The sequence below is a fragment of the Typopeltis vanoorti genome, chromosome 21 (genome assembly GCF_054136105.1).
Source record: "Typopeltis vanoorti isolate ZY-2024b chromosome 21, IOZ_Tvanoo_1.0, whole genome shotgun sequence".
Taxonomy (NCBI): Eukaryota; Metazoa; Arthropoda; class Arachnida; order Uropygi; family Thelyphonidae; genus Typopeltis; species Typopeltis vanoorti.
The window spans coordinates 93,977,332-93,987,611 of NC_143569.1; the positions used below are offsets into that span (position 1 = coordinate 93,977,332).

General features: G+C 33.5%; 1 protein-coding gene across 3 annotated transcripts in view; it reads left to right on the forward strand.

Moving 5' to 3' along the window:
- Girdin (protein girdin) overlaps nucleotides 1-9,319 on the forward strand; it is a 576,472-nt gene extending 567,153 nt beyond the window's left edge. For 2 of the 3 annotated variants that reach the window (XM_090411135.1, XM_090411137.1), the window contains exon 31: nucleotides 7,986-9,319. In XM_090411135.1, the coding sequence (XP_090267261.1) occupies nucleotides 7,986-8,462 (477 nt within the window). In that variant the 3' untranslated portion in view covers nucleotides 8,463-9,319. The remainder of the gene's footprint in view (nucleotides 1-7,985) is intronic. The other variant, XM_090411136.1, reaches the window with a different exon arrangement.
- Nucleotides 9,320-10,280: the final 961 nt, after the last annotated feature.

Sequence of the window (10,280 nt, forward strand, 5' to 3'; positions counted from 1 at the left end):
TGAGTCTTTGACTCCATGAGGTCTTGTTTAATAATAATAATAATAATAATAATAATAATTGTCTTAGTATCCCATAATTCAATGCACGTATCCTTACGGACATGTATAATGCTATGCATTATGGGAAAAGCCACTACCCAGACTGGTTTCGACATGAAAAAAACTTGCAAACATGTTTACAACAGTTTCTCCTTCCCATCAATGCATAAATATTCTCTTTCTGGAAATGCAAATGCCAGAATCAAAAAAAACTTTTTCTTAATTTTTTCCTGATTACTTCGTAAATGATAATGCATTTAAGAAGACATTTATTGAAAATAATTGTTTTCATGAAACAATTTGTTTGTAAATGATATATCACATGGACTGACTGGGATCTTCAGTTGTTTGCTGATGTTAATTCCATTCAGGAAGATTTGAATAGACTTTTTACTTGGATAAAGGAGTGGAGTTGTAGAAAATTTATTTATCACTAGGTTAGACTATAATATTCCATTCAGGAAGATTTGAATAGACTTTTTACTTGGATAAAGGAGTGGAGTTGTAGAAAATTTATTTATCACTAGGTTAGACTATAATAGATTTAGTTTAATCCTTTATCCCAGTGAGAGCAAACAAAGTTTGTGCCTGAAAATATCTTCAGGACTAAATATAGTGTTGTACTATCTTATCCAGTAAGTAGTGCAACACCAAGGCAACTCGTGGCAAAGGTGGAGCAAGCTACCAGGCACTTCTAACCCAGTATCTCCCATAATGCAAAACACATTTCCTATGTGGATATGTATACTGTTATGCATTAAAGGGATTGGCCATCTACCCAGACTAGTTTCGACCTTTATTGAGGTCTCTTCAGTGGGAGCCAGGCCCAGAGCTGGAGATACCAGGCAGAAGCAGTAGCAAGTCATCTGTGCCTATGGGAGTTGCCAAAAGGTTTATCACCTTTTTTAAAAATTACTCTGGATTTAGAGAAAGATGTTGAAAATTTATTTATCACTAGGTTAGACTATAATAGATTTAGTTTAATCCTTTATCCCAGTGAGAGCAAACAAAGTTTGCGCCTGAAAATATCTTCAGGACTAAATATAGTGTTGTACTATCTTATCCAGTAAGTAGTGCAACACCAAGGCAACTCGTGGCAAAGGTGGAGCAAGCTACCAGGCACTTCTAACCCAGTATCTCCCATAATGCAAAACACATTTCCTATGTGGATATGTATACTGTTATGCATTAAAGGGATTGGCCATCTACCCAGACTAGTTTCGACCTTTATTGAGGTCTCTTCAGTGGGAGCCAGGCCCAGAGCTGGAGATACCAGGCAGAAGCAGTAGCAAGTCATCTGTGCCTATGGGAGTTGCCAAAAGGTTTATCACCTTTTTTAAAAATTACTCTGGATTTAGAAAAAGATGTTGAAAATTTATTTATCACTAGGTTAGACTATAATAGATTTAGTTTAATCCTTTATCCCAGTGAGAGCAAACAAAGTTTGCGCCTGAAAATATCTTCAGGACTAAATATAGTGTTGTACTATCTTATCCAGTAGAGTTGTAGTTTTAATATCAATAAATGCAAGGTGTTGCATTTTAGAGTGCAGAAATATAAGACTGTGTACTATATGAATGGTGCCATACTGCAGGAAGTGGATGAGATTCCAGATTTGGGAGTGATGGGTGACAGTAAACAGAAGTTTAGAGGGCATATTGCAAGTGTTGCAAAGACTGCACATCGCAGTGCTGTTATGATAAGAAATATTCTAACATATGGAGATAAAGAAGTGGTTGTGCCACTGTATAAAGCACTGGTCAGACCACACTTGGACTATTGTGCTCAAATCTGGTCATCTGGTTTTCAGTGTGATGTGGAGACATTGGAGAGGGTCCAGAAGTGAGTGACTAAGACAATATCAGAACTATAGAATGTTGGGTAAGTGGGGAGGGAGAGAGAGAGAGAGAGATTGAAGAAATATGGATTGCAGAGTTTGGTGGATAGGAGAAAAAGAGGTGATATAATAGAGACATTTAAGTTAGTGAGAGGATTTTATCAGATTAATCCAGATGAGATTATAAAAAGAGGTGGGGGGGGACCAGAGGTCATCCCTGGAAGTTAGGTAAGAGTGTGGTGAAGAGGGGGTGTGAGAAGTAGATTTTTTACGTGGAGAATTGTTGAATGGTAACACATTACCAGAATGTGTTGTTAATGCAAGGAGTGTTAAGGATTTTAACATTCGATATGATAAATATGTTGTGAGTTGAATGAACCTCCCATGATGAGTCTGCCGACTCCATGGAGGGTGCAATAATAATAATAATTGTTTTGTAAATGAATCATATGTGTATGTTTTAAAAAGTTCACTGTTTCTTTGAAATTAAATATTGTTCATTGTTTATTAATAATTCTAGTTTGAAATCACTTTGTAGAATACTTACATTTATGATAATATATAGTGTTATCTGCAGTACTTTCAGCTGAAGTTTCCCCTTCTCCATTTCCAAAAATCATGCATTACAAATTGAAATAAATAGTTATTTATTTCAATTTGTACAGATGTTTTTTTTTTCACAGTGTGTATGTTATTTTTAAAATAAATTATGTATCAACTAAACTACCATGGAGGTAAAACAATATTAGTATTAATGGCATAATTGTTTCGATGTCCAATTAGCAGAAATAGCAAGAAAATAATCTTGTGCACTGTGACAAAAAAAAAAAAAAAACTCTACTTTGAATAGGCTATTAAATCACCCCCCCCCTCCTTCAAAAAATAGTTAAAATGGGTAACTTAGAATTTTTCATCAATAAAAGTGAAGCAGGGATTATGTGATCTTAGAAGAGAAGTGATCAGGAATAAATAATTTAAAAAAATATTGTATCAGCCTATAAAAGAAATATCACCATTTCTATTTAGGATGTCTGATATATATACTGCATTATTGTTTTAGGGCACTTTAGTGGGTGACTTGTAGGTATTCTTTCCTTTCTTTCTCAACAGCAGTGAGTAATCTCATATTTTTAGCCTGTTGGGCAGATGGAATTATTAGCTAGTAGTTTTAAGACATATCAATAGACATAGTAATATTAGGGACTTGGGGAGGAGAACAATAATGCTCAAAACCAAACTTTCTTATTTATAGCATAAATATAAATGTTTTTTATATAGTGAAAATATAACAGAAGAAGCATCTGCTTGAGCAAACATAACAACAGCATTCTTATTTTTTTACTTGAAAGACTGAAATGAAGTAATATATTTCAGATATATCCTTTCAAAAAAATTTCAAATCAGTGGGAGAGGTGGGGAGTAATTGGAATTCTTCAAACTGAGCATAAATTATCTGTACAGGATTTCGGTCATTTTCACATCTATCTATAACAGTTCTATCCTCCTCCTCTTACGTATATTAGGCCTAGTGGCCTGTTACATTCATATTAGGCATGGCCTATTACAATTCGAAACCGTGACTGCTTCGAGGATAAGGTGGTTAGCCCTATGCCTCCCGGTGTGTCATATGTCTAGATGCATGTGTTCACTTGGCTGGCTTGCTTGTTCTGGGGGAAATAAGTTTTGCATCCGAAAAACCCGAGTTTCTGGATGAAAAAGCCCCTTACCTCCTTATGAGACCAGCTAACTCACCATTAGTTGAAAGAGATCAGATAAAGGTTCCTCGCGTCTTGGATGGGAATCGAACCCATCTTTCTGATGAGTTCGATTCCCATCCTTCTGACCAAAGGACTTAGGCTATACTGACTGAGCTACGGAGGCTGTTGAAAGCTATTAATCATCAGATATTATTATTGAAATATGCATCTTAAAAAAAAATCATCTTGCAATTTTAAGCTAAAGGTTCAAGAATGACTGAGGTTCTACTGAAACATTATTAGATATAAATTTTTGGTAAGCAGTTAATGCAGTTTGACATTTGTTGTTCATAAAAACAGAACAACTTATATCTAAAACTGTAAGTATGATGATAATTCTTGAAAATTTCTAATGGAAAGACAACAAAATATTTATTTCAATAAATGATATTTCAAAACATTGTTATTTATAAATATTTAACTTAATGATTTTTTCAATGCAAGCATTAATTTCTGCAATATTATCAGTAAAATGAAACAACATAAATTAACTTGTTCCATTGCGCTGGTATGAAAAATAAAACATAGCAATACCATACAAATAAATTCATTAGCAAGACACATCTGTCACATTTCAAAATAATTATTTTACTTTCACACATGTGAAATTTGTTTTTATATCTCTTGCAAAGAGCCTCTGTAGCTCAGTTGGTATAGACAAAGCCCTTTGGTCGGAAAGACATGGGTTCAGTTCTTTTCCATGAATACCCGAGGAACCTTTATCTGGTTTCTTTCAACTAAAGGTGAGTTAGCCAATCTCATGGAGGTAGAGGGGTTTTTTCACCTGGAAACTCGAATTTTTCATTCCTCAGAACAGGCAAACTGGCCTCGTGAACACACGCATTTACAGACATAAGACAGTCCTGGAATAAGGATTAACCAACCTATTCTATAGGATTTCGGTTTTTAACACCTGCACGGTGAAGTGCGGGCCTATGCTTCAGCATAAATCAATCATCAATCTCTTGTGAACAAACAAAATAAATAAATTGTAAAGCAAAACATTAAAATATGAAAGGCAGTTTCAAGTGGACTCACAGGTCATTCTGTTGCAATTAACTCATTAAAAGCTTTACAATCACCATTAAGGGATTAACAGCAGAACAGGGTAATTACATACACGATAAAAAGCAGAAAGCCGCTTGTGTTTTAATCCTTGAAAAATCTTAGGGTGGTTAATTATTTAGAAGTCTGATTGCTTTAGGAGGCTGGAAAAACATTCCAGATATGAGCTATGAAATGGAGGTTCATTATCACAGCCATTGAAACTTGAAATCTTCATATTAATTTGCATAATTTCTGATTGCATCTTAGTCATGTTGGCTTAAACACTGTAGGCTAATTTTTACTGTGCTTAGTGCTGCTGTAAACATAAAGAAGGCAAGCCACTGAAATTATTATAATTAACCTGATCATTGGCAGTCACTCACAAGGAGGTATGGGTATGATTATCTTTCAAATGGAAAACATTCCAAATATGAGTGATGGAATGAAGATTTGTTTTTATAGCCATTGAGAGCTTGACTTCGTATAATTTTGTTATTTCTAACTGCATCTGAATGTTAACCTTAAACATTGTAAGCTCATTGTAGTGCTTAGTCTTTGCTATAAGCATAAAGAAAGCAAGCTAGTAAAATCATTATATTAATATGAATCATTGGCAGTCATTCATGAATGAATATAATTGTCTTCTAAATAGCTACTGGTTAGTCCAGAAACGGCTAGTTAGATTGAATTATTTACATGACCTTCTACAGTGGTGATGTGTACTTCCAGGAGACACTGATGATTGAGGAGTATTTGCCCGTGCAAGCTAATGCTTTTTTCTTATTCTTCTGTTCTTCTCACTCTCTGTAACAGACCATATAGTTTCAAAATACTGCAATTCTGTAGAGGCTGCCTTTCTCCAATATATACATTTCATCATATTTTCCTTGAGATTATCCTTAAAGCACTTCTTTTGCCCTCTTGCATCAAAAAAATGTTAGTGAACCTTTCTTGCCACTGAATCTTGGGAATATCTGAAGGCAGATTTTTTCAGATGCCTGTTATATGTGGTCCAAGTTTCAAACCATACAACAAAGTTTGGATAATAACAGCTCTATAAACCAAGAGCAGCATAATGTCCTGGTCATCAAAGACCGTTTCTGAAATACGTGAAAGCTGCACTAGTTCATTTCACACAAGACAGAATATTCTTATCAATATCAGCATTTACTGAGAGATGAGTACCAAAATAGGGGAAATTATTCACATTTTTCAGGGTTCCTGCCATTTTGATGAAATGATAGGTACTTGTGCTGAACCACCTAGAGCAGGTTGCTGAAGCAGTTGTGTATTTAATATTTATATTAAATACACAAGACCATTCATAGACTCCTTTGAAATTGTCATCAATGACTTGAAGTTTGGTTTCAGAATATGAAAAAATGTCATTGTTGTCAAACAAGTGATGTTTTGGATCAGAATTCATTAAAGTTTTCCATTTGTCCTATAGGTAATTTCAGCACTTGGAGGAAGTTTTCCCTGAATGGGTCTCTGAAATGGTCATTGCTAATGATGCTTGCTGACATGCTTAACAGTTTCAAAATAGAGATCAGTTTTAGTGGACAACCAAAATTCATTCTCCAGAAAGCTTTCCTCGTCTAGAGTCAAACACTTTGATTATAATAATGAAAGCTGTGAAAAATGGACAGTTTTGTTCATGGTATATTTCTCTTGGAGTTGATGTGCAATGAAGTCATGTCAGTTCTTCTACAGAATGGATAGAAATCACACTGAGATTCTGAAAGGTTTCTTTTTTTTAGTAAGAGGAAGCATTTGGATAATGACAGTATAAGCAAGGATCTTTCAGCAGTAGATACCAGAGAGAGAGATGCCCTGATAATTAGCACATTTGGACTTATGACTTTTTTCTGAATGCTCACAATGAAGACAGTTGCAGGCATGTTTTCAATGTGGAACAACTGACATGACCTTCATTGCAATCAGCTCTGAACAAAGACCTTGAAGCTGTTGCTTTAGTTCTACATTTCCTCCCTTGAAAATCTCAACAGGGATGCCATCAGGTTGAGCACTCCAATTAGATTTTAGTACTTGATACCATATTTGACTTCAGCCAAAAGAGATAGAGGACTGAAACCATCCTTAATTGACTCGTAAAATGTTGTTGAGAAATTCAGTAATAGTTGATCTGATTGAGAATATCTTCAAAATGTTCCATCTGACTGGCATCGATCAAGACACTATCTTTCAGGCAGGTGGATCCATTCTTTGCTCTTATGGACTTTGAGCCATGATTAAAAGTCCATAAAATGTTTTGAGGCTCTAAAGAAGTGATAGGAATTCAAGATAAACAAAACATTATATTTCCTCCAATTTCTGCATCCACCGTTGATATTTCAATACATCTCTTTGATTTAACTGGAGATAAATGAATATCTCCAGTTAAATAAATGGTTCAAGATGAATATCTGCCTGTCATATAGCCTTCACACATTTGTATTTCTATGTTAAATATCATTCTGGATTCTATTTAAGCACATATATAGAGCCTCTCTAGCTCACTCTTTAACAGTGATGCTCTTTAGTTGGAAAATGCCCTAGTTCAAATCACATCTAGGATACAATAAATCTGTATAAGGACTTTTCAAGTGAAGATGAGTTAACTAGTTTCAGCTGTCAGTGTTTTAATCACTGAAACTAAACTTTTTCATTCTGCAAAATAGACATACCAGCCAGAGAAAAATTCAATTTACAGAAATAGAGAGTTTGCAGATAGGATTAATTGCTCTATCATAGTATTAAAGAAGTTTATATATAGCCAAGTTACTTAGTTATGGCAATTTGAACTTACTCATGTTGACATATTAAGACTACACTGAGACCTATTTCAGCAGTAAAAGCCAGTGCTTTATTGCAAAGGCTTTGGGTTTGAATTCATTTGATACAAACCCAAAGCAGACTTTTAATGCATGAATTAAAAACCTGCTTTGAATGAGATTGTATATAGCACTCAAATTTAAGCCTTGTCTTTAAAATTATATGCATGTGCACACACACACACACACACACACATACACTGCCAATAATCTTTGCATATTTTTGCATATTAAGTCTTATTAAAGTATTATATATACATTTTATTTATGCCCACAATGAGTTTCTGACTCCATGAAGGTCGGATGTTAATAATAATAATAGAAACATTTTTTTTTACCACTCAATTTAATTTTGAAACTAAATACTAGAGTGGATATAATTAGCATGGTTAGACTGGATTTAATGAATGTTGATCTGTAACAGCTGGATATATTTTTCTGAGCTATAGGGTGTGTTTTTTTTCTTTGCAGGCAGCTATTGATGGTGTTGGTCATTCATCTCCTCAGGGTGCTCATTCTCAGACTACAGTAGAGAACCACATGACTGTAAACCTCATTACTAATGTTGGAAAGCAGCCCCCTTATCCCGATTCATCATTAAGAGAAGCTTCTGATACAGCAGCACACCGCCCATTTTCAAGGAGCTTTTCTACTCATCAGTTAACACCTTATAGACATCGATCATCTGCTAATCTGTTAGAATCAGCACATCTACTGCTTACTTCTGATGATAGAACTGCCAGAACTCCTGGTTATGTAATTAATGTTCCCTCTCCATCTTCCAATTTGCCAGAAAATGGTCAAGATACACCAAAAGGTTCAGAAACAGGGAGGTCTGGAAAATCTAGAGCTGATGTTGAAAAGGTCAACAGCCAAAACACATCTCATAATACTTTGAGAGATAGACGTCCTGAAAATTCTGTATGGTATGAATATGGCTGTGTGTAGAGGAATATGTATCTGTTTCACTGCCATTAGATTGCATTTTCAGATTTTAAATATCGTATTCAAGATGCCATGATGTGCCATGCAGAAGCAGGTAATACTAAAATCATTGACTGCAATTGTAACTTGCATGTATCTTAGTTGGGAATTATGCATGTTTTTTTTTTGTAGAAACGGGTAAAGAAACAAGCATCTTGCAGTTTTATGTAGGCTGTTTTTCAGAGACATGTTTTAAACTTGAATCTTGCGTTTTGGCTGTGCTGTTGGACCAATGTACAGTTTTATGTTGCTGTAAAACTACTTAAGCTTTGTATTTTATGCTGTTAACTTATTCTTTTACCCTTTTTTTTAACTGAGTCTTCAGTGTCTTTATTATTAGCGTTTGTAAATTATTAAATTGTTATATTTAATCCTGTATTTGTTATGTGCTCTTGAAATGTGTGAAATATGGTTGAAGTTCTGTTTTGATCACTTTCACCATAATGTACATGGAATTGCTCCTCTTTCTAAGATATCTAGCCAAATATTACTTAACTTTAAAAAGTTGTATAGATGTCTTTGGCATGATTTTACCCGAGAAAAATGTTTTTGAATCTGTGTAAGAAGTTTTATTTTGCAGCAAATCATTTTCTAGAATATTTCTTAATTGCTGTCCCTGTTGTTATATATTTATGAGCAACGTGCGTTGTAATTTTTTATATACTTTGTGAAGTTGCAGTCTTATTTATATATTGTATTATATATGTATAATGTATTTGAATAATGATGTCTCATTTCATTTTATCATTTATGCATCCAAGATATTAACTCTAATTTACTTACAAGTAGTCTGGCATGATATTGATTCTTGTTTTATATTGAGAAATTTACAGAAAGTCATAGTAAAAAAAAAGCATAAGCAGAATTTCAGTCTCTTATTAGACATTTTATTATATAAAGTAAACATTTTTTTTATTTTTTTTTTAAAAAAACTATCACTTATTCATTAATGTAGTACTCTGATGTCCCCAGGATTATGTAAAATGGATTTAAGATTTACATTCATCAATTATTATTTGCATTCAAGAAATAAGTAATGTTATGAATATGCAGAGCTATACTGATTTTGATGAAAATTGATGCTTTTATTGAATCTAAAAGTTATGCATTCATATAAAGAATGTGAAATTTTGATAATTAGTTTTCCAAGAAAAAAAAAAAATCTTTTTTAGTATAACTCAAAAATAGTTACTGCAGTTGATAATTAGTTTCTCTTCCTAGAACAATGCCCATTAAAATTACAATATCTGAAATAACATGGATACAAAATTTAAGATATTGATATATTTCATCCACTTGGACATTTGGGTGGTTAATTATGTCTGTTAATTTCTGCATGAATAATTGGTAGTTAACTGGGCTATATAACATATTCATTTCTTGTATAATATACAGTACATTTGAAACATCAAAATTTTTATCAGTAAATCTGAACATTATAATTTAGGACAAAAACTTAAATATAAAGAAACAACTGTAGAAAAACATTTTATATTGTTTCATTAAGTGATGATTCTGCTGTTGAAAATGCTATATATCATAGAAATTGATGTTAAAAAATTTGAACTTAACTGGGCATTCAAACCCTCAGTTAGATTTTTTTCTTCTCATTTTCACCACTCGTTTCTTCTCAATCAATTTTTCAAACATGCTGATATAATAAGAAAATTGATGCTAGAAGTTTTTTTATTATTCCCATTGTTCCCATTCAATTACTAGTGTTTAATAGTAATTACTTTCACTTGCAGTAATTAATTGCAGCTTGTTGAGATCACAATATTA